This window comes from Engraulis encrasicolus, chromosome 24, assembly GCF_034702125.1.
Source record: "Engraulis encrasicolus isolate BLACKSEA-1 chromosome 24, IST_EnEncr_1.0, whole genome shotgun sequence".
NCBI classification, from domain to species: Eukaryota; Metazoa; Chordata; class Actinopteri; order Clupeiformes; family Engraulidae; genus Engraulis; species Engraulis encrasicolus.
Window position 1 is genome coordinate 34,028,939 of NC_085880.1, and position 25,585 is coordinate 34,054,523.

Sequence of the window (25,585 nt, forward strand, 5' to 3'; positions counted from 1 at the left end):
CGTTTACCTCCCACTGCCCTCATAGCACTCCCTCCACATTTGGCTTATCCACCATCCACGTCCCCTCTGCCCTCATCTTACCCCATCCCATCCCATCCCATCCCACCCATTTGTGTTTCTACCTGATCTGCCTTTCTCCACCTCTTCGCTCCTGAGTTTCCTCCCCCCTCTTTCTCAGTTTACATTCTCCATTTCTCCTTCATCCATCCTTTCTTCTTCCCTCATCCTCCTCTCGTCCTCTCCTTTATCCTCATTGTCTCATCTCTCCTCTTTATACCTCCTCCTCTTCATTCTGTTCTCTTCGTCCTTCTGTTCTCTTCTCTTCGCTTTGCTTTTCTTCTCCTCCTCTCCTCTCCTATCCTCTTCTCTCCTCTCCTCTCCTCTCCTCTCCTCTCCTCTCCTCTCCTCTCCTCTCCTCTCCTATCCTCTACTCCTGTCCTCTCCTCTCCTCTCCTCGTCACGATGAACATCCACGACCAGCTGCAGTCCAGCCTCAACTCCTCCTACTCGGCGCCGCGTACGGACGACGATGAGGAGGAGGACAGCCGCGGGGGTGACCACTCGCCCCTGCTGCCCTCCTCGCCCACCCCCGGCCCCCTGGCCATCCGCCACAGCCCCGAGGACTCCCACTTCCTGGTCTACATCATCTTCTTCGTCATGGGAACGGGCTCCCTGCTGCCCTGGAACTTCTTCATCACCGCCAAGCACTACTGGCTCTACAAGCTCAGCAACGGCTCGCATCAGCACCACGACCCCGAGCCGCACTCGGACCTCAGTGTAAGTGCGGTGTGGAGAGGGGTGTGCGTGTGTGTACTTCATCACAGTCAAGTATAGGGGTGTATAATAGTCAAAATCTATCGATATATCGCGATATAGTCTGATGATTGAATCGCATCGCATCGCATTGTATCGTGGGGCATTCTTAAGTATCAAAAATAAACAAATCGCTGGCCCCTGGCCAATAACACAATAGAAGTGGAAAAGTAATTGGAAAAAAATCTAATTGTATCGTATCGTGGGGCATTCTTAAATATCGAAAATAATCGAATTGCATCGAATAATAAGGTATCGATATTGAATTGTATCGTCATTGAGGCTGTGATTTACACCCCTAGTCAAGTAATAGGACACATCAGCACAATGAACCAGAGTCACCCTCCGGCGCGTGCGCGTGCGCGTGCGCGTGCCTAAAGCAGTCACTCACACATGCGTGTGTATGGCTTTGACTTCTTTTACCACGGCCAAGCACTAGCGGCTCTACCAGCTGAGCAATAATGCACAGCACAAGTGGTGTGTGTGCATGGGTGCGTGCATGCATGTGTACATTTGTGTGTGTGACTGATTGAGGATTCCCCCTTGGCTGGGAGTTACTGTGTGCTTTTTTTGAAGACAAAACAAAGTAAACATTATGAAGGTCAGGGAGTAAGTGTATGTGTGGCGTGCAGAGAAAAAAAAGAGAGTATTTTTGTGTGTGTGTGTGATAGAGAGAGCGAGAGAAAGAGGAGATATCCTGGATGGCCTCGTGACTGTGCTGAGAAGAGAACTGAGCGTTCTTTCATTGGCAAATGAAAACACTGCTAATGTCATGATGGGGACACAGCAGCCGCTATTAGCAGAGATATTCTGTAGAGATATGCCAACATAATAGGTTTCTATGGGCACCTAACGCGACCAGGTTCCGGTCTGCCTAAAGGGGCGTGTCATAATGCTCCTACAATGAATAGAACAGTCCTTAGGTCTGCCTAGGTCTGCCTAAAGGGGGCCATAATAGAACCAGGAAACAATGGGCCAATGGAACCTCTCTCTCTCTACTCTCTCTGCTATTAGTGCTGAGCCAATGCCAGACAGAGGGCGTAGCTAGACATCTAGACATGCATGTGGATGCTTGCAATTCCACATAGACACACTGTAGCATGTGCATGTCATTGGTGAATGTCAACACTGTTAGGGCTGGATGGAGCTGAACCAATGGAGTGAGGCCCACCTCCTGCACTGCAATGGAGTGAGGCCCACCTACTGCACTGCAATGGACCTGTGGGGTCAATAGCCATTTCAAAAAGTCAGAGATTGCGCGCACATCAGTAGCACAGGGACACCGGTACCAAACAGAAGATAACTGCCACACTGTTCTATACTCCCAAACAATGACACTTTTTTGTATCCACTTTTTTTTTGGAAGGAAAAAAAAACCTTTTCCTTCCACTACCAATTTCACACAGACACTATAGCATGTCCATGCCATTGGCAAATGACAATACTGTGGACAGACCTAGACAGATATGGCTGTGTGTGGTAACTTGCAATTGGCCATAGACACACTATGGTATGTGCATGCGTCATTTGGCACATGTTTCATAGATATTTTATTGGATGAGGCATAAATGCAATTTTGTTGTATGTCGTGTGTGCTGTGAAGTGCTGAGCTACAACGACAATGGGAGTTCCTGGGTGGGCTTTCATTAGTGGTTGTACCACCCATACATCTGCTATTAAAGAAATGTCATTGACCCAAATGACAACACTGTTGAAGTCATGATGGGGACAGAGCTGACACAGTACTATAACCTACAATCATACTCAATGTACCGATATCATGTGTGGTCACTGAGTAGAACATCTTTAGAGATGCACAAACACCACATTTCACATCTCACAATGACGCATGCATAGATCACATTTTACATAGACCACGATGATGCACTATAGTACACATTTTAAATGAATGTGTAAGATATTCAAGGGGTTTATTTGAAAGCAGATGGCATTTGTTTAACCAGGAAAGGTCCCGTAGAGTCACAGTGACTATTCTTCCAGGGAGTCCTAGCCAAGAGTTTAAAAAAAATAAACTCAGACAGAGGATAAAACTTCCAAGACACTATATGCTAAGAACAGACTACTGGCTACAGACATATTATTTCATCTTTAAATGTGCTGTTAGGTCATTGTGAGGTCATGTGGTGGATGTGATCTGATATTTAGACAGGAAGGCAAACCAGACTGAAAACTCCACCAAGTCCTCACTTCTCATTTCACTTTTTGTCTCTCTCTCCCATAACTTTCTGTTTTGGTGCCACAGACAGACAGACAGACAGACAGACAGACAGACAGACAGACACAGACAGACAGACAGACAGACAGACACAGACAGACAGACAGACACAGACAGACAGACAGACACAGACAGACACAGACAGACAGACACAGACAGACACAGACAGACAGACAGACAGACAGACAGACAGACAGACAGACAGACAGACAGACACAGACACACACAGACACACACAGACACACACAGACACACACAGACACACACACACACACACACCCCTGCTCTCTGTCTGCCTGTCTCTGTTGCTCTCTCACTCTCACTCTCGTCCTCTTGTTTGCTTTCTCTGTCTGCCTCTCTTTCTCTCTCTCTGATCTAATATTCTACCCAGGCCTGCTCCTAAATCAGTTCTGTTTTTGCTCTAATTGGATCAGGAAGAGCAGAGGTACATTTCGGCACATGAGACGCAAGCCTCTCACCACTCACGCTGTTATGTTTGGTTTAGTAGGCTAGCTGACAGAGGTGTGTGCGCCTTGTGTTTTGGGAGATCCCCATTGATCAAACATGGAGGTCAAACGTGCGTCTTTTGGGAAAGGCTAGCCCTCTGGCTTTCTGCTGAATGGTGTTGGGACCATTTCAGTATTACGACTATGAGTACACGGCATTATTTCAATGTTACTAAATTGCACCGATACACATTTTTCCCTTCCGATCCGATCCCGATATGTAAATTTGGATATTTGCCAATACCGATACTACTCAGATCCGATAGCAAAACCATATATATTTTTCAACTTGAGGTAGGCCCAAGTAGACTATTTGTTCAGAAAAGGAAGTCAGAAGAACAGGAAGCCAATTAATAAGTAACAAGTAAAAAGTAACCATCCCATCCAGAAAACTAACATGCAAGTGTTTTGTTCTGAGATTAACATTACACTTGGCTCCATGTCAGTATCGGAAACTTTGGGAAAATTCTGATCCGATGCAATCTCTGAATTATGTTGATATCTGCGTGCGTGCGTACGTTTGTGGTAATGTTCATGTTCATTATTGTTCATGTTCTGTATATGGGTCATTTCACGTGAAATCAGACACTTTGGGACCCGACCGACCCGGATTTCAATCATACTTGGTGTGCCTTTTCAGTAGCAAGGTAGCACCCCAGAACTGCATTGGTTTGAATCTGACACTAATATTAAGGGAGAAACAGACTAGGAAAGGTTCACATGTGAGGGTAGGACACTATACATTCAGCCTTGAATATATCAGTCAGTGTTAGTCACAAAAAGATGCCTGTGGTGTTGTTTGAAAGCTCTTTTCTGGCTCTACATATTACACACAATCACCTTGGAATACAACTACTCTCAGAATATGAATTATGATAAATTGAAAAATTAAAAATTGAATATCTAAAAAACTCATATTTTAAAATGGCCAGTTCCTTGTCCAAACGTAGCCGGCAATGTCATGAGCAGCACCTTAAATGCTGGTGTTCGGTTTGTTATTCATTTCAGAGAGAAGTTGACTCACAAATATGGCATCATACAGACCACTTACTAATAATATGGTAATACCATAGTAGCATCACATGACAAAACAAAAACAAAACAAAAATGGTCAGTGTCCATGGTCCCAGGTTTCAGAAACTAAGGCAGATGTCCATTTATACACACCAAATGATGATATGTGAATGTTTTGAACATTCCTTCTCTGTGTACCTGTGCCATCTTCCCTTTACCGTACTTTAAAGAGATAATCAATGGCTACACTCTCATTTTGTACTCTACCAGTGCATTTGAAGCAGCAACTGTGTCTTTTGTAGATAATGTATAAGTACGTCCCGTTGCAGTTACAGGTTCCACTACCAGAAGCACATCCTGATGATCCATGACAGTCTATCTGGTCTGAAGGGAAAAGTGAAGGATGGAGATGGCCCCATGAGGATGCAGGAAGTTCAGTTTCACCTCTCCAGTGCTCGGCATACATTCCTCAGCACATGCTAGCCACCAGTTGCCATCATATACAGCTACAACATACCCTTTTGATGCTTGAAAATGTAACACATTCCTTTACTGAGCTCACTCTTTCAACTCTGCCTTCTCTGAATGGTGAAAATGGCCTAACTTCCACTGTGTCCATTGACAATGGGCAGAAGCTGTGTAGTTTTTGAGTACCTGGAATAGTTCTTGCAGATTCAAACCTTTTCAACAGGTTCTCAGCTTCATGATGGTACATCTCTGTTGTGGCAAACTGGCAATGGATGTTCTTGACATTATCCTTGACAAACAGCTGGTATGGCGTTACAATTTGATTGTCAATAGGACGTTGCAGACTTGCTCGTGCAGCAAGCCATTTAACTGTCCCTCCAACGCCATCACATGGACCTTTGCCATGTGATGTGGCAAAAAAGTGCCACTCTGCAGGTATGTGAAAATCTGCCTCGTGGTGGCACAAATTTGTTTTAATTTTAAGGTTCTTATATTGTGGCAGGAAGTCTGCAACGCCTATTGACAATTAAATTGTAACGCCATACCAACTGTTTGAATTGTTTGAATTTGTCAAGGATAATGTCAAGAACATCCATTGCCAGTTTGCCACAACAGAGATGTACCATCATGAAGCTGAGAACCTGTTGAAAAGGTTTGAATCTGCAAGAACTATTCCAGGTACTCAAAAACTACACAGCTTCTGCCCATTGTCCAATGGACACAGTGGAAGTTAGGCCATTTTTGAGCATTCAGAGAAGGCAGAGTTGAAAGAGTGAGCTCAGTAAAGGAATGTGTTACATTTTCAAGCATCAAAGGGTATGTTGTAGCTGTATATGATGGCAACTGGTGGCTAGCATGTGCTGAGGAATGTATGCCGAGCACTGGAGAGGTGAAACTGAACTTCCTGCATCCTCATGGGCCATCTCCATCCTTCACTTTTCCCTTCAGACCAGATAGACTGTCATGGATCATCAGATGTGCTTCTGGTAGTGGAACCTGTAACTGCAACGGGACGTACTTATACATTATCTACAAAAGACACAGCTGCTGCTTCAAATGCACTGGTAGAGTACAAAATGAGAGTGTAGCCATTGATTATCTCTTTAAAGTACGGTAAAGGGAAGATGGCACAGGTACACAGAGAAGGAATGTTCAAACATTTACATATCATCATTTGGTGTGTATAAATGGACATCTGCCTTAGTTTCTGAAACCTGGGACCATGGGGGGACACTGACCATTTTTGTTTTGTTTTTTGTTTTGTCATGTGATGCTACTATGGTATTACCATATTATTAGTAAGTGGTCTGTATGATGCCATATTTGTGAGTCAAACTTCTCTCTGAAATGAATAACAAAACCGAACACCAGCATTTAAGGTGCTGCTCATGACATTGCCGGCTACGTTTGGACAAGGAACTGGCCATTTTAAAATATGAGTTTTTTAGATATTCAATTTTTAATTTTTCAATTTATCATAATTCATATTCTGAGAGTAGTTGTATTCCAAGGTGATTGTGTACTATGTAGAGCCAGAAAAGAGCTTTCAAACAACACCACAGGCATCTTTTTGTGACTAACACTGACTGATATATTCAAGGCTGAATGTATAGTGTCCTACCCTCACATGTGAACCTTTCCTAGTCTGTTTCTCCCTTAATATTAGTGTCAGATTCAAACCAATGCAGTTCTGGGGTGCTACCTTGCTACTGAAAAGGCACACCAAGTATGATTGAAATCCGGGTCGGTCGGGTCCCAAAGTGTCTGATTTCACGTGAAATGACCCATATGGAACTACTAGTTTTGCAGAAGTGTGGCAATAGCAGTTGTACGACCCATTTGTCTTCATTTGTCTCATTTTGACAAAGCACACAGTGCACACTTACCATAACAATATAACTGTAAGTTGCTTTGGATAAAAGTGTCAGCTAAGTGTGATGTTGTGTAATGTAATTCCCATGATGCATTACTCACCCCTGTTTAAATGTCACACATTCGATTCATAATTTCAACTCCTCAACAGGAGTGGACATTACCGTATGTTCACTACGCAACTCTCATCCGACAATCACATGTTGCATTATTATCACCTCAGATGATTAAATTCAACACTCCTCTGTGATCCACTATGCATATCATCATGACCTGCTTATTTATGGGACTACACACACTCAGGGCTCTATGTAAACACCTGCAAATCAGCCAAATGCTGGTGAAAATCTAGTTTGGTTGGTAGAAAAGAACACTTAGGAGCCACTTTGACTGGTAGAGAGCGCATGTGGGACTAGTAAGATTTAACATCTACTGACTACTAGCCAAATTGGCTGGTGATGAAAAAAGTGAGTTTATAGACACTACTGTATACACACACAGTATCTCACATTCACAATGCTGCACAGCTCATGCCTCACATGTCATTTCCACATTAGATGACTAAGTACCTGCACAACTCTTCTGCAGAGGTGGAGTTGATGTTTGTAAAGGGTTGGACCTTTACTACAAACCCCAACTCCGATGAAGTTGGGACGTTTGGTAAACAGTGAATAAAATCAAAATGCTATCATTTTCAAAACATTCAATCTATTCATTAGATGGAGAATAGTGAAAAGACAACATATTAAGTGTTAAAACCGAGAAAAAATATTGTTTTGGGGGACATATGTACTCATTTCTAATTTGATAAATCCAACACGTCTCAAAAGAGTTGGGACGGGGACAATAAATGGCAGCAAATGTCGAGGAAGACTAAAAACAAAACAAAAGACAACACTTAACAGTTAAATACATTAACCGATGAGATGATTTTATATAAAAAAAACAGTGTTAATTCCTATCTTGGACATGATTTCACCAGCTTAAATGGTGGGTGTATTCCTTGTCATGTTTTGCAATGTTTTCCTTTCTGTAGTGCTTACAGTGTGACAGGTCTTGACCAAAAACCCACCATTTTATCACCTGCTGGTCCTTATGATGGGAGCCAAACTGTTAAAACATAGTAGAGAATGCAATTTGACCTTACTATGTGGCAGTAATCGAAGATCTCCCTTCAAAATATAATGCATGGGTGGCTTTTCATGCTGTTTAAAACCCATTTATACCATTCAGCACTGTATTTAACTCTACAGATGAGTGAGAACATCTTAACCAATGCACTACTGCACCCGCATGCCATCATGGAGGCTGACTTTTGAAGCTAGCACTAACACAAGTTGGATGGTCCATTTTCACTGTAGCACAGGATGTGCAATGCTCTATTATTGTCAAAAAGAATGGACTTCTACAACTTCTGCTGACTTCTGTAAGCAAAGGACAGTTTCCCATGTCTTCTGGGTCTATTTCAAGTGAGCTCAGGTGCTTAGGAGAATGTTACACCCTTGTATCATTTTCATGCATTAAGCATTCTTAATATGGTCAATTTTCAATAGCTCTAGCACTCCAGGAATTAGAGTGAGACTACAGCCAATATATATTTCATGATGTCCTGAACCTATACAATGATTTTATTAACAAAAATATGTCTTATATACACTCAATCGTGGTAAATCAAAGGGAATTCAAAAATATATGTAATAACTATGGTAATTATTCCCTTTGCATCTTTAATTCTGAGTGACTCAGCCTCTCTGTGATGATCTTATACCTGGACACCTATATTGTCCATCAGTACAATTCATTTTGAAATGTTCTTCTTTGTTGTTTTATCTTATTTGGATGTTTACTAAATTTCACTGATCCCCGTCCCAACTCTTTTGAGACGTGTTGGATTTATCAAATTAGAAATGAGTACATATGTCCCCCAAAACAATATTTTTTCTCGGTTTTAACACTTAATATGTTGTCTTTTCACTATTCTCCATCTAATGAATAGATTGAATGTTTTGAAAATGATAGCATTTTGATTTTATTCACTGTTTACCAAACGTCCCAACTTCATCGGAGTTGGGGTTTGTACTTTTAGTAGCCACTGATAAAGAAAGTGATGATTATTAATTCGTCCCGGATTATTGGATTTCTTTATTCAGATCTGTTGTCAAATCACAGAAGTTGTCCTTTCCTTTGAATTTGTTCATTAACATAGCAGTGGCATTCATATTGTGTTTACATTAATAATAGGTGATTGTTTTGATGATGTTTACTAATGGCGTGTCCTTGATGTTGTGTGTGCAGGACTACTTTGAGAGCTACATAGCCATCGCCTCCACCATCCCCTCTGTACTGTGCCTGGTGCTCAACTACCTCCTCGTCAACAGGTACGCACGCACGCACGCACGCACATACACACACACACACACACACACACACACACACACACAGCACACACACACACACTAAAGGGCTCTGCATACTTCACGTGCGCATTTGGCGCGAGAACCATTAATGACGTCATCACTTGCGCCAGACTATTCATACTTCAAAAGCGCCTTTACAGGCTTTCGCTCGCATTGTCGGAAGTGCCCTCTGCTGTTCATGAGAGAAACGGCAGTATCTTTCGCAACTCGCAGCGTGAGTTCTACAGATGTATAAAATAGAAAGCCAAACACGGCTGCTGTAGGGCTACTGAACATCTGACTTGTGACTTACCACATTGAAACATATATTTTTTGTTGTAGCCTACATTGCCAGATCATTCCAAGACCATGTGAGAGCATTGTTCTGGTGGCAGAATTTATAAATAGATCGCCGAACACAACGCGCTTCTGGACAAAGTAAACAATTGTTTCACTGAACAACATTTAAGAGAGAAGATAAAATAACTCTCTATGACATTTTATTATCCTCAAAATGATGCAGGATCCATTCTGTAGTAGCCTACAGTAGTTGTAGCCTCTCTTCGCAACTCCTGCTTTGTCTGCCTACCTGCATGGTCGCTGGTGGCGCACGACAAGTTACAAAAAATGTGGGGTGCACGACGTCGCGCCACGGCCATCGTCGCGAGTGAAGTATGAAGGAGGGTAGCGCCAGTCACGACAAGTATGAATCCCCCTTAAGGCCTCCACCATCCCCTCTGTGTTGTGTCTGGTGCTCAACTAATCCCTGGTCAAAACGCACACACACACACACACACACACACACACACACACACACACACACACACACACACACACACACATACACAAGGGACAATACAGGTGATGACGGGAAATGCATACATAGACACGCAAAGGGTCAAGTAAAGGAACAAAACGGATGATTACAGGAAAAAACGTCAAGTATTTTGCTTCCCTCAGATACGCAAACACATGGCCAGATTCCCTCATGGTTACACCTCAGTGAGTTGCAAGCTGATGATGTGATGCCCATGTGGCAGCACTATCAACCCCACCATTGCCCTTCTAATGATTGCAATCAAACACTTTTCTTAACTCCTATCATGATGAGAAGGCAGGTCCTAAGCAAGTGTGAAGTGGTGATTAGGCCACTATCTTATTTAAGCGGAAGACTTTGAACATCCTTGATGAGTCAGTAACGCAGTGTCAATAAGATGTAAGTTTACAGATCTTTAAGTCATGAACTAATCCTGTCACGTTATCCTGACAAGTAAACACACCACCCAAGGACAACAGGACAAAAGCGGATGCCTCCTTAAGAACACGTTGGAATGCCAGCTGACTGTTCTGATTACCATGCACACACAAATGCACACACCTCCCTTACTCCTTTGGGTAAAGTCTTTAATATGACCTTATTGTCAACAAAATTGCAATGATCAAGTCTTGATCTGTTACTGACGACTCTCTGTGATGTTATATCAACGTTGTCATGATGTAGTTCAGTATTTCCAGCAAGGAGTGAATAGGGGCGTTGACGGGCCCATCTGCATGAAGAAGACATGTGCACAGAAAATAACTTGAGGAATAGATTTCAGCTCAGCTAAAATACAGGGTTCCCACTGGTGCTTGAATTCCTTGAAAATGCTTGAATTTCAATTAAGTGTTTTCAAGGTTGTGAAAATGCTTGAATTTTTGGTGAAGTGCTTGAAAAGGCTTGAAATTTGTGTCAAGTCAAACTCGGTAAAAAATGTTCAAAATCAAAAATCTGAGGGAGTGAGATGTCAGATGGGATTTGCCTTTCGACACACTAAAAGTGATGAGAATGGAGGAAATTGCACCTTAAAACACAATGTTGTGGAGGAGGACCCCCACACGCCTTCCCGTGACTTATTGAGAGGTGCTGGAAAACTGAAAATTAGGTGCTTGAAAAGTGCTTGAATTTCTTCATGAAAAAGGTGTGGGAACCCTGAAAATAACATGATGGATGAAAAACGACTGAACTTGAGACCTCCCGGCCTTTGAGAACAACGTTCTCTTTCTCTCTTCTACTTGACAGATGTCTCAGGGAGGCGAGAGGATGAGTTGCCTCCTGTCTAGGAAACACTTACATTTATGTGGTGGGGCGCCAAATTGAATTTGAGGAGAGGAGCGCACTATACCTCTTGACTCTCACAGATCTGTGTAGTAGAGGAAAGTACAGTAGTTTCTCAGGAGCACCTGTCTAACTCATATCCTGTCTATTTCATTCCTATTTGTAAACATTTGTCAATCAAAAAAGTTCAGTTTTAAGCAGCTGGATTTTTTTAGTTGCTGCTTACCACTAAATGCCTTTGTCTGACATGTCCTGGATGAATGAAAATCTTCACAGATGTAAGAAAGTCAAGTCTGAGGCTGAGGACTGCAGGGAAATACAAATGCATCTGTTGTACTGTTCTTTAACTGAAGTGGATTACAGATAGGCCTGTTGCACAACACCGTGTTCTGCCAGGCAATTAATCTGTTGCGGCTCTTGGGCAAGGACAAAGGGACAAAAAGGCAGTGGATTCTCAGTAACAACTGTAAAGAACAGCATGGTACGTTTTCAAGAGCTTTGATGAGATATCTGAAATGGTCATTTAGGTTGCTGTTATTATAGCATGTGATAACAACGTCAATAAAGGTGTTATAACCGGTTTGTTATAACTAGATTACATATAGCAGAGGCTTCTATACAAATCAACGTACAAATAAGGACGTGAGTAATCAGTAGTACAATGGAGAGGTTAGGTGCTTCACTTTGGAGGGGGCGGCATCCTGGACGCCGGAACGGAACACCAGGCTTTAGTATTGCCTTAAAATAAGCAGGGCAGTTGCAGCATGTAGCTTAGTTGGCGAGGTACGAGGCCTTGTGCTTAACCCCTTTGCACACAGCATCCGTTATAACAGGTCCCCAACATTTTTATGAGCAAGTCTTAATCTGTTGCCTCTCTGTAATGCGATAGCACTGTTGTTATAATGTAGTTGAGTCTTTTCAGTAATAAGTGAACGGGCCTGCCGGCGGGCTTATGTGCACACATGGGCTACTTCAAGTGGTCACTGGTAGCCAGTGCAGATCATGAAATAGGCTTAGATGAGGAACATTCAGCCTTTTGGGTTGAGCGAATACCAGGCACGAAGCCACATTTTGTATCATTTGCAGTGTTTTAAAACACAAGTAGACCTGCCAGGAGAGGGTATCAGATGTCTGTAATCAAAAATAAGTTGTAATGAATGTGTTGTTATTATTAGTAGCGGTAAATGTGCTAAAATGGTCCTTAATACCGGAAAATACATGGTACAACCACCAAAGATGGTCGATGGTCCTTAATGATAGTATATCATATCTGCTGTAGGGATGCAGATGATTAATCGATTAAAAAAAACATTAATCGCAATTAATCGCCAATTCAACTGACAAGAGACCCTGGTGAAATGGGTATGTGAAGAGTGTGTGTGGAGAGGGGTGTGAATATTAAAACCACCTTTTGGATTAGAGAATTTAAATAGAATTCATTTAAATATAGCATTTTGTCTCACTTTTTAAACATTGAGATTTTGGGGGGAAAACGCCGCTTATCAATTAATTGTAAGTTGATCGATAAGGCAATCAACTCACGATTAATGAATTAATCGATAATTTGCATGATTCCCTACTCTGCAGACATAATTGCATGTTATAGTACTGTATGTCTCTGGTGCAAAGAGTGTAAAAGTAGGAGTGATTAATGAGTTAATACAGTGGTTGCACAGCAAGTCCTAATAGCAGGTATTAAGGAGAGTTTGACTGGGGCTGTGGAGTATGCTCTTGGGCATTGTGGCGATTTATGATGCATGTGATTCCTATACGATCACTAGATGACCGTAACCTGTTAATCCCATGTGCACAGGATCATACCCCCTATTACATATCGCCCAGATATTTAGCTGTGGCCTCATGCGTACAGTACAGTGGTCTATGCAGAGGACTAGCAAGTAGAGTAGGCCCACTGGGAAAGTCCCAGTATGTTAGGAATGCGGATAAAGCTGAAAAATCCTTGAATAGTTTTTTTTTATGTTCATGCATTGAGAGCACTGCACCTGATAACACAATTAAATCATGGTTAAGAAAAAATCCACCGTTTCAGTACTTTACAGAAAATGAGGAAAACTGGAGTTGAGCTTACAAAAAAACAGTCTCCCCAACAAATTAAAAATATATGCTACACAAATTTAAATAAATACTGTTATGGAATGACCTGCCTAAACAATTGATAGAAATCTAGTGCAGTGACGTACGTAAATCAAGTTGTCCAGAAACCATAAAATGAATTGTAGTCGGTTAATTAAGGTGGATGCTGAGATGGGGATAGTGGCTGCTGATCTGAAAAAACACACGGCCATAAAAAAAGAGTGCATGCGTGCCAGAATGCATGCGTGCACATGGACGCTGTCTGCACAGGTGCACATCATACCATTCGTACTACTGATCCTGAATATCACATCAAACCTATAGTGTGCATATGTGCATGTGCATTTGGATGTTGTCTGCGCATTATGGTGTCCCTGCTGATGATCCTGAACAACAACGAAACAACATCACAAAATAGCATAACAAAATAGCATAACAAAATAGCATAACAAAATAGCATAACAAAATAGCATAACAAAATAGCATAACAAAATAGCATAACAAATTAGCATAACAAAATAGCACGTATGTGTGTGCAGGTGACCTGCACAGGTGTGTCATACTGTCGCTGCTAATGATCCTGTTTGTATTTGTGGTGACCACAGTGCAGGTGAAGGTGGACATGAGCATATTACATTTTAAGTTAATTCCCATGTTTGTATGTGTGTGCGTGTGTGTCTTTTTTTTGGACACCAGATGGAAATTGGCCTTTGGGCTATAATCTGGCACACTTAGGCTACATACAGTATGTATGTATGTCTATATGTATGCATGTATGTATGTATGTATGTATGTATGTATGTATGTATGTATGTATGTATGTATGTATGTATGTATGTATGTATGTATGTATGTATGTATGTATGTATGTATGTATGTATGTATGTATGTATATGTTCATTAATGTGCAGTGTCCTGAAAAAATAAAAGGAAACGAAAGTAAAGTAAGTATCTGTATGCGTTTGCACAGGCTGTCTGCACAGGTGCGCATTACAGGTGCGTCCCTGTTGTTGATCCTGTTTGCGATCCTGTTGCTGGTGAAGGTGGACATTTGCATATTAAATAGGTCTCTTACTTCCTGTGTGCGCGCGTGCATGTGCGCGTGTGGATGTGCGTACGTTTGCTCAGGTTGTCTGAGCAGGTGTGCATCATAGCATCATAGCACTGCTGATGATGCTGTTTGTGTTTGTGGTGACTACATTGACCATGTTTTGCTGGTGAAGGGAGACATGTGCATACTAGATAGATTATTTATTTGTCCTTTCGGAAAATTGTTCTGTGCCATTTTCAGTGCATCTGATACAATTACAAAGACATTACAATAAACAAGACTACTAAATACTAAATATGTCTCTTATTTCTTGTGTGTGTGTGCGTGCGTGTGCGCAGGTTGTCTGCACAGGTGCGCATCATGTCATCGCTGCTGCTGATCCTGGCGGTCTTTGTGGTGACCACGGTGATGGTCAAGGTGGACGTCACGGGCCATCAGGAGGAGTTCTTCGCCGGGACGCTCGTCAGCGTAGCCATCGTCAGCGGAGCGTCCAACCTCTTCTCCGGCAGTGTCTTTGGCATCAGCGGACATTTCCCAATGCGCATCTCTCAGGCACTAATATCAGGTATGCTGTGCGTGTGTGTGTGCGTGCGTTCGTGTGTGCTCACATTTGTTAGGGGTTGCATGACTGAATGGTAGCGATGTTTGGCATTTGTGGACTTCCTCATCTGAAGGAACAAATATTAGGTATGCAGTGTGTGCATGTGCATGTGCATACGCGTGTGGGCATGCATGCGTGTGATTGCATGAACGTGAGTGGTGCCATCTTTGGCATCTGTGGACTTCCTCATGCATATCTCACAGGCACTCATATTAGGTACGCAGGGAATGTGGTTTTTGTGCCTAAGTCTGTCTGTATGTCTGTCTGTGACACGGCCAGTATACGTGTGTGTGTGTGTGTGTGTGTGTGTGTGTGTGTGTGTGTGTGTGTGTGTGTGTGTGTGTGTGTGTGTGTGTGCTGTGTGTGTGTGTGTGTGTGTGTGTGTGTGTGTGTGTGTGTGTGTGTGTGTGTGTGTGTGTGTGTGTGTGTGTGTGTGTGTGTGTGTGTGTGTGTGTGTGTGTGTGTGCTGCTGTTTGCTCTCCTTGCTTGTTTGTTTGTGCTTGTGTGTGTGTGTGTGAGAGAGTTGTGTAATGAATGGTAATTAATTGTTGACACAGATGTCTGGGTTGGTTGTAGTAACAGTTTCTTGTCTTCCTCAGTGCTGCCACTTCAGTTCAGTGTGTGGAGAACTTCCCGCTAAGAGCAGCAGGCTCACGCTTGCGGTTGATCAGTTAATCGCTCATTAATCCAAGCAGGCATTTAGGCATTAAAGCAGTGCAGTGCACTTGGCAGTTAACAAAAGAGTCCAACAGCTTGGTGAAAACCAAGATTACAGTCAAGTCATCTAGGCCAAATAAGAGCCTTGGTCTCCTCATATGCCCCTCTTAATGCCCTCAAAGCTTGTATTGAACAATCTCTGTTTTAGCTCTACTGGTACATTACATTATTACATTACATTACACTTTGGTGACGCTTTCATCCAAACAGTCATTTACAGGCTATTGGTTACAGTCTCTGGAGCAATGTGGTGGGTTAGGTGGCTTGCATAAGCCATGGATGGAGGTGTAGACTGGACAGGGTGGGATTCGAACCGGTAGCCCCATGATCCCAAGACCATTAGGCCATGGCTGCCCACTCTACATACTGTATGCACATGTGTGAACATTTCAACCAAGGACTTGATGTTGGCTCCTGCCTGCTGTCCAGATGATGCCAATGAAATAGCTATGGCTGCTCTCACTAGCCATGTTGGCAGGTAGGTTTTGGGATGAGTTGACCGATATGGTGTTGTTTGTACCTTATGCATTAACTGCTAAGCAGTGCTAGTATTTAAGGTGAAGCTATGATGGGCAGCACATTGAGTGCTGTGGCATCAATCTGGAGACCATGTGCGTGTGTGGTTGGCGATGGGCGACACGTCGAGTGCGATGGTGTCAGTGATCGTGTGTGTGTGTGTGTGTGTGTGTGTGTGTGTGTGTGTGTGTGTGTGTGTGTGTGTGTGTGTGTGTGTGTGTGTGTGTGTGTGTGTGTGTGTGTGTGTGTGTGTGTGTGTGTGTGTGTGTGTGTGTGTGTGTGTGAACATGTAGTACTAACGTGCTCTACTGTGTGTGTGTGTATGTGTGTGTGTGTGTGTAATTTGAGGCCAGGCGAAGGTCGGCACATTGAGTGCGGTTGCATCTGTGATCTGAATCTGGTGGCAATGTGTGTGTGCGTGTGAGTGTGTGTTAACATATATACTTTGTGTGTTCCTCAGGCCAGGCGATGGGTGGTACACTGAGTGCGGTGGCGTCGGTGATTGATCTGGCAGCAGCAGCAGATGTGACCGACAGCGCTCTCTTCTACTTCCTCACGGCAGACATCTTCCTTGTCGTGTGTATCTTTATGTACCTCATGCTGCCAAAACTAGCCTATGCACGGTGAGCACACACACACACACACACACACACACACACACACACACACACACACACACACACACACACACACACACACACACACACGACTTACCAGGGTAAGGTTCACACAGGTACTGACTGATAATACTGGGCTGTTTAGGTTAGCAGTGCCATTGATATTAAGGGGTGATTTGCCGCTACTCAGCAGATTTCTACTGATTTCCTTTTCGTCAACAGCTCGAGGTACTTTAGACTTTGGCATGATTGAATGGCTCACATGGTTGTGGGACGGATTTACGCACATTCTTGATATGGCTGCAGCCTAGTGCCCCCCACCTGCCATGGGGCCCCCAAATGGCCAGAGGGCGGAAAGCATTTTTTTCAAATATGATATTGAAGATATACATATGTAAATACATTAGTCCATTGTGAATTAGGTGTCCAATCTTTTTTATACCCCTCCCCTACTAATTGCCAAACATGTTGCCCTAGACGCTTAGTTTGCTCACATTATTTCCTTGCTGTGGGGGCCTATAGCAACTTGTAGCATAGGGGCCCCTGGCTATATTAATCTGGCCCTGTAGGCCCACATGATTGCTAAGAAGCATAAGGTTTGTATTCCCCAGTGAGTGTGAAGTGAGGTAGACCTAAAGCATCCATTGGGAAATGGAACAAATAAAACTAAGTATAAGAACAACAGCATGTATTTATATAGCACAATATCACAGCTATTAGAACAACAGTCTGTTGGCTTGGCCACTAGGAAGTACATGTTCTATATCTGGCTTATCGCAACTCATGCAGCACATTAACCCACAAAAAGTGTGTGCGTGCGTTTGTTCGTGTGTGTGCATGCCTTTGTTCGTGCGTGTGTTTGTTTGTGCGTTCGTGCGTGTGTGTATGTGTGATTGGCTCTTGCAGGGTCATTCAGAGTGGCATTCAGATGCTGCTTACCTAAAATCAAGCAAGTTAATGTTGTTGGCCATTATAGATTTGTCTCGGTGGTTAACCTTTTCAGAAAGGGCACTTTGATGAAGTTTGGCTGCTTCACATACCATCATTGTTTGTCTCCCACGTCAATAGCCCAGACTTCCTTCAATTGGTCTCAAGATAATCTTCACAGCTACTTGTTTTCCGGGTAATGGAACCAGAACACACTATTGAACATAAACAGACCAGACACACTTTGGAATTTGAATCCTTTGCGCCATCTGAGGCACAGCAATGCATTATATGACAGTTTCTCTTTTTTATGTTTTTTTTTCTTATGATTTAAAGGGGCTCCAGGTAGGAATAAAAGTTTAATTAATCACGGTCCCGAGTCAGCCATTGCTTATGCGAGTCATTATTAAGTGAACGATGGCTCTCGCGACCACTTTCACGGTCCGAAAACCCCACATGCAACTTTTGACAGTGCGGGCCGAGGGAGTGTCGTGGGAAACACTTTACATTTGAAAACGTCGCTTTACATACCGTATTCAGACATGTATAAACTGCTGGCATTCCGTGATGAAAAACACAGCTTGTTTATTTGAACAGCATAATGAAGGATAGTGAAGAGAGGACAGGGCAGGTGGGAGAGAGACGGTGCAGGGTCAGGAAATGACCCAGACCACACGCGAACCCGAGTCGCCCGCACATGGTGGGGTGTCTTAGCTTGCTGCGCCACAGCACCCCTGTATGACAGGTCTTTTTCTGGTGGTTGTGGTACCATATCTTTTGTTGATTGCTGACAGAAGCTGACAGAAGGTTCCAGTGTGTTCCGAAACACCTGATTGGCTAAAGGAGCTGTGGATGTCTGGTAGTGGTGGTAGTAGTGGAGTGTAGAAGTGTGGCTGGGACAGAGAGGCCGAATAGGGGAAGTGAAGGTGAGTAGCCGTGGGTTTCCAAACCAGCTGAGTTTCGTGACGGGAGATGTGCGTGACGTGTCGAAACCAGACAGACAGACAGACAGCTAAGTGTTCATTCAGCATTTTGGCATTGCTGTGGTGGCACATTGAATATGGGCCAGAGTAGAGTCACGAGTGGAGAGCAGAGTGGCAAATTTGTCAGGAGACTGATACAGTATTGTGGGGTACTAATAAAGAAGTGTGCAAAATACAAGATTTACAAGAGATTTTCTGTCATCTACACATGAATTCAAGAATTCATAAGTAATGTAAAGTTTTTGCTCAAAGAAATCCCCCAAAAATTCCCAAAAAGACGTAGAATAATATAATTGGAAAAGTCCTGGTGTGTCCAAAATTATTCTAATCTCATGTTCTGTAAGTCATCATCAGCAGCAGCTACACACACACACACACACACACACACACACACACACACACACACACACACGCACACACACACACACACACACACACACACACACACACACACACACACACACACACACACACACACACACACACACACACAGAGTATTTACACAGTGGACACATGTTTGCGTTTGTACTTGCACATGTGCAGTGTCCCCAATACATTTACATAAGAATCATTCACAGATTTTGAGCTTGCTTGCATTTTAGGTGCACTGGGACTTTCCCAGTGAGGCCGCGGCTAATATTTTTTCACACCGCTTACATGCATGCATATTCCAATATCCAACGTCCACTTATAAATCCCTCCATAATCAGATGAATTACAGAGTGGTGCATACGTGCACTTGGTGAACTTGGGCAGACAAAGAAACTTTGTGCATGCGTGCCAGTCATAACACATGATGCCATAGTGCAGCTGGACTACTGCCATGTAAGCCATTTTGGTACAGGAACAGTCTGATAAATGCAAAAAAAGCATCTGCTCAGTTAACAGAGTAACAGAATTAGTACAACGGTATAGCAAGACCAAGCCAAGACTTTTCTATTCTATGTATGATATCTGAAAAAAAGGTATAACTGAAAAAAAAAAAAAGAAAAAAAAAGAAGTCACACAACTGAGAGTTTGCTCTGGTTCACACACCACCAGAAGGGTCTGATCTACTTTGCCATGTGGAGGCAGTAGAGACTCCCACCTGGTGGACAGTCACAGTAAATGCAGTTCACAGTAACTGAACTTAACACTTGCAACCAGGCTGTGATATGACGGGAAAAACATGTTGACTTTTTCTTTTTTTTCCTAGCAAAACAGTCTTGTGTAATAACACAAAGATTTAGTAAAGTGTTGGTTGTGGTCATTGAGACCGGAAGAGAATAGGAAGTAGTGGGAGAATCGAGGGGAAACCCCAAATGCAGACACTACATGTAGTTGATTGACCAGTTGCAAACCCAGGGTGGTGGGTTAACCATGCCGTTTCGAAACGTTATTTGTTATCTTCTTGTTCAGACCAGAATCTCGGTATGTGATTTGAAAGTCGATGATAATCAGGCTAATGCATTTACGCCTTTTATTCTCAACTTTTAACAAACGCCCCCCCCCTGGCCACAACATAAGTCTGCCAACACTCCCCGCCCAATGAACATCATAATGTCAAAGATGATGAAACTGCATGAAATGCTTCCATGTACCTTTTTATATGCTAGTTAGGTGTGCCTTAAAACATGCCTTAAAAAATTGACTACATGATACTTTATGTATTAAGCCTATTCTAATGTACTGTAGATGCTCCATTCTAAAACACAAACCTCTTAACCTTTAAGAGGGTGGGTTTTTGAACATTCTTTAAAAAGAATGCGTTCTATAACAATGCAAGATTCTAAAACTCCAAATTGTATTGAATGACGGCCAGAATTCTATAGAACTTTCACTGCCCGAACATTCCCGTCACACCGGTGTGACGGTACACTCTTAAAGGGCTCATAGGGCTCGCTTTTGCCCCCTTGAGAGCAGTAGAGCCATAGAGAAAAATGATGATGGTGGTGATGGTCATAAGCCACGAGGTGTGTGACACGTAGGCAGGCCTACAGTGTATGTACCATGTGACTAATGACACACATCAACTGTATACTGCTGATGTCATGAATGCTCACCGTTTTAGGCTGACTTTGCTTTATTGTTTCCTTTATTGCTGTATTTTGCTGAGTATGCTGACCACACACACACTTGCACTTAAGTTCATCCTCTCTCTCTCTCTCTCTCTCTCTCCAGGTACTACATGGCGTTAGCGGGCGCGAGCGGGCCCTCCAACTCCTGCGACGGCCCAGTGGTGGGCGCCACAGACGGCCAGACCGCGCCCAGCTCCTCCTGCGCCACGCCCGCCGTCTCGGTCCCGCCGCTGCGGCCCATCCTGCGCAAGACCTGGGTGCTGGGCTTCTCCGTCTTCTACGTCTTCTTCGTCTCCATCACCATCTTCCCGGCGGTCTCCTCGGGCGTGCAGTCGGTGAACCACGACTCGGGCAGCCCCTGGACCACCACCTACTTCGTGCCGCTCACCTCCTTCTTCCTCTACAACGTCTCGGACTTCTGCGGTCGGCAGATGACGGCGTGGCTGCAGGTGCCGGGTCCAACCAGCCGCATGCTGCCGGCACTGGTGGTGTGCCGCTCGGTGCTGGTGCCCCTCTTCATGTTCTGCAACTTCCAGCCGCGCTACCACATGCGCAGGGTGGTGTTCGACCACGACATGTTCCCCGTGGTGTTCGTGTCGCTGCTGGGCCTCACCAACGGCTACCTGGGCACGCTGCCCATGATCTACGGGCCCAAGGTGGTGCCCCGGGAGCTGGCCGAGGCCACCGGTGTGGTCATGTCCTTCTTCCTGACCCTGGGGCTCGCCGTAGGGTCGGCATTCTCGGTGCTGCTTGTACACTGCATTTAAATGACCTACTTTGACCCATTTGGGTAGCCTGATTATCAATGTCTTCGAGACCAAGAGAATAACAATTAACATTTCCCAAACGGCATGGTTGGCCCGCCTCCCTTGGGTAGCTAATGGTTGTTTGCATCCCAACATTGTGGGAGGAGTTCCCGTTTCTCCGGGAGCTCAGAAACGATATTTGTATTGCTCTTGGCCTGACTAGGCACTGCACTGGCCTGACTAAGCTCTTCGCCTGACTAAGCACGGCCTGGCAAGCATTTGGGAGCCCTTGAGAAGGATTGGGAGGGCACTCAGTTGCAAATGGAGGACAATTGTGCATTTTATTTTTTTTAATACAATGGGGATGTTGGCAGGCTTATGATGAAGTCAAGGGGGCTTTACTTCCCAAAAAAAGCTGAGAAGCGCTGATGTAAATGGATATACATGCATGACTGTGTACGTCTCAGTACATTACGTGGCATTTGAGTGTGTGTGCGTGTGACCGTGTACATGTGATTGCACGGCATCTCAGGGTGTTATTTGTGCGTGTTTGTGTGTGAAGAGGGGTGAAGATTCTGGTTTCAACTGCTGGACAGAGGAGGCGAAAAACTTTTGGACTTATATTTGGACATATTCCATGAGCTTGGAGTATCAGCTTACTCTCCCTACACCAGGGGTGCTGAACCCATATCTCGAGGGCCATTTGAGGCCATCTTCTCCTGACCCCTGACATAATTTTAATCTTACGCAGTTTTGCATGAAACATGACGTTTTGTAAACAAATGTTAGAAATTGCATTTGCAATACAATTAAGTTATATTTCCAGGGGACTTAGTGAAAGTGGGGTCTGTTATAAAGGTTCCCTCCTTCAATATAATCCTAAAGTACAGGGGGAAATCCTGGTTTGTGTTCATCGAACGGCCCTTGGAGGACTTTATAAAATGTGAAGTGGTCCCTCGAATGAAAAAAAAGTTTCCCAGCCCTGCCCTACACAGTCCATCATCAAAGGATGAGCCTTCACTCTAAACAGTCTATCCACAGCAGAGGGGCGCGCACGCACACACACAGGGTATCCCTCTTTTTGTATCTCTCAAAGACCAGACTACACACAGCCATGTGACATGGAGAAACACTAGAATCGCAACAATGCTTGAAAGAGATGATCATATCCACAGTAGAAATGGAGCAATGTCGAGATGGAGAGAGAGAGATATTGCGCAAGATTTTTTTTTTTACTCAACTCTACAACTTCTCTTTCCTGAAGGCATCTACTGTAGTAATTGTGGTTACACTTTAGAATAAATTTCACGTTAGCCACTAATGCATCCCCAACTGATTGTATGAGTGATTTACAAGACATCTGTTTTAGCACAGTCAATCATTTGTTAGTTGTGTAGTTTTCAAAGTTGTTGTTCTTTGCCAGAAAGGCATTTATTATTGTTGTTCTAATCATATCTTTCAAAGTCATTCATACAGGTAATTATTAGGCATGTATTAATAGCTAATATGTGAACCTTATTCGAAAGTGTAACCGTGTTTCTCATACTGCAGACATACGGTATCTGCACATTTCAGTAGTGACGTAGACAATGATCAATGTCTGTTTGCCCTTTTCATTGTCTGCTGGAAGTTTTGAATTGTTTCTGTTTAATTTAAACAATTTTTAGTCTGTGCTGTTTTGTTAGAAATCACATTGTGGATGATTTTTGTAGAATTTTTATGATTGGTTGTAATGATGGATTTTTATTGGTGTTACAATGATGATGGTTGTCATTGTTTAACTGCCATGATTGATTGGTGAAGTGTTGCATTAAAACACTCAGACATGTGATTTGCACGAGATGTGTGTGTAAAGAGTGATTCGTCTTTTTGCATTGCTTCATCCTTCAATAGTCTGCTGAGCTGGTCTACTACACTTCTCTCCAACACTTTCACTTCCTCTGTCACGAGTGTGTGCGTGTGCGTGTGCGTGTGCGTGCGCGTGTGTGCGTGTTCACTGGCGTGAGTCAGTACTTGTTCACAGCTCTTCACTTTGATCAGATTGGTTGAAAGATGTATCTTTGCACTGCACTCCTAGTACTACTACCAAGGAAGGGTTACTGCTCAGGCCTACCAGGAGGGGGGCCCTGAATCCCAAACCGCTGCTCTACATAAAACACTTCTATATTTATGTTCTCATATTGTATTACCAGAGATTCTTTAAGTATAGAGATATGCCAATGTAATAGGTTGCTATGGGCACCTAACATGACCAGGTTCCGGTCTGCCTAAAGGGGCGTGTCATAATACTCCTACCATTGAATAAAACAGTCCTTAGGTCTGCCTAGGTCTGCCTAAAGGGGGATTTCCCCCCCCTCCCCCTTGCAATAATAGAACCCGGAAACAATGGGCCATCGGAACCTCTCTCTCTCTACTCTCTTGGTATTACAGTTTTATTCAATTGGTTTGGCTGATTTCTTGAAACATTGAACAATGACATTCCTATAACTATTGGGTCATTTGGCCAAACATTCTTACACTTCTGCACAACAGTTCAGATAACTAGCAAAATGACATATCTCCCAAAACAGCTCATTCTTGCTTCAATACTTAACACATAAATAGTCAGTAGGGGAGAGCATGTAGATAAAGTTATACTATGTGTGTTACTGCACTTCCAACACATGAAATCATCATGTGGTCGATGCTGGGTTAAGATTGGCCTGAAAAGCCAGACATGTTTTTTCTAAAAAGGTGGGTATGGCGTAAACTGAGGCGCATGGTGTGGGGTAAAGTGAGACACTTAACATCATTATAAAACATGTAAATAAGGTTAAAAAAAATTGTGAAATACTATATAACATTAATTGGTTAACCAAACTGCTGATGATTATGGTGAGTGAGGGTAGATAGTGTCACGCAAGATTGAAGACAGATGACTGAGGAGTAAGTAGCAGTTACAGCTGTGATGTGTTTGTGGTCTTCTGATTAAAACACATCACTGCACAAAGGTAGGGCCCCTTCGCTTTACCACACCCAAACCCAGACATGAGCCCTTGTCTCTGGGGAAAGCATAGCCATCACCACCCCATGCATGCTCAGCGGAGCAGTGTTGCTACTCTAGGCTAGACCCTTTCCCAACCTTTTTTTTTGTCTTGGGCACCCCCAACGCCTTTTACATTACATTACATTGCATTGTACTTTTACATTGCACATTGCTTGCTTTTATCCAAATTTTATCCAAACTCACAGTAGTTATTGCCACAGGTGGTATTTGACTGAGGAAGGGATCAGGATGGGGATCGGGGTGGGGATTGAACCTGCAACCCTGTGATCTACTAGCCTGGTTCCTACCAGACCTCCATGTGTGTGCTCTGGAGCCCCCTGGTGGCACTCCAAACACACACATCGGTCTGGGAGCATGTGGCAGGATTCAATTTCTGGACTCAAAAAATAATGCCAAGCATTTATCACTTCAATATCACAGGCAGCTCACATTGAGGAGTCACAGGTCATACTATAGACTATATTGACACTTTAGAGATCAACAGAAAATGGTTTTGAAAGAATTTGTTGATATTGAAGCAATAAATGCTGAGATTATTTTTTTGACTGTAGAAATGGAATCCTGCTACATGCTCCCAGACCTAGTAGTGGAGCTCACAAAGCTATGTGCAACTACAGGTCGGGCAAGAGCCAGGCAAGTGATCTAGTCAACAACCTAATCATTACACCACGGCTGCCCCATTTTGACAAGTCCATGGGTACCTTCTATGTCTTGACTTTCTCCATTCATCTGTTTATGCTCCATACATTTATTTTGCCACTGTACCTTCTGCAGTGTTCTCCTGTGTGCCTTGTGTAGGCCTTTCCCAGGTTGAAAATCACTGCTCTCA

At 43.4% G+C, this 25,585-nt stretch overlaps 1 protein-coding gene across 1 annotated transcript; it reads left to right on the plus strand.

The window, feature by feature from the left end:
* Positions 1–436: 436 nt before the first annotated feature.
* On the plus strand, positions 437–23,550 carry slc29a3 (solute carrier family 29 member 3). The gene is made up of 5 exons (XM_063191836.1): positions 437–777; positions 9,205–9,287; positions 14,884–15,110; positions 16,840–17,002; positions 21,068–23,550. The coding sequence occupies exons 1-5, from the start codon at positions 463–465 to the stop codon at positions 21,729–21,731; spliced, it is 1,452 nt and encodes a 483-aa protein (XP_063047906.1). The 5' UTR covers positions 437–462; the 3' UTR covers positions 21,732–23,550.
* The last annotated feature ends 2,035 nt before the right edge of the window (positions 23,551–25,585 follow it).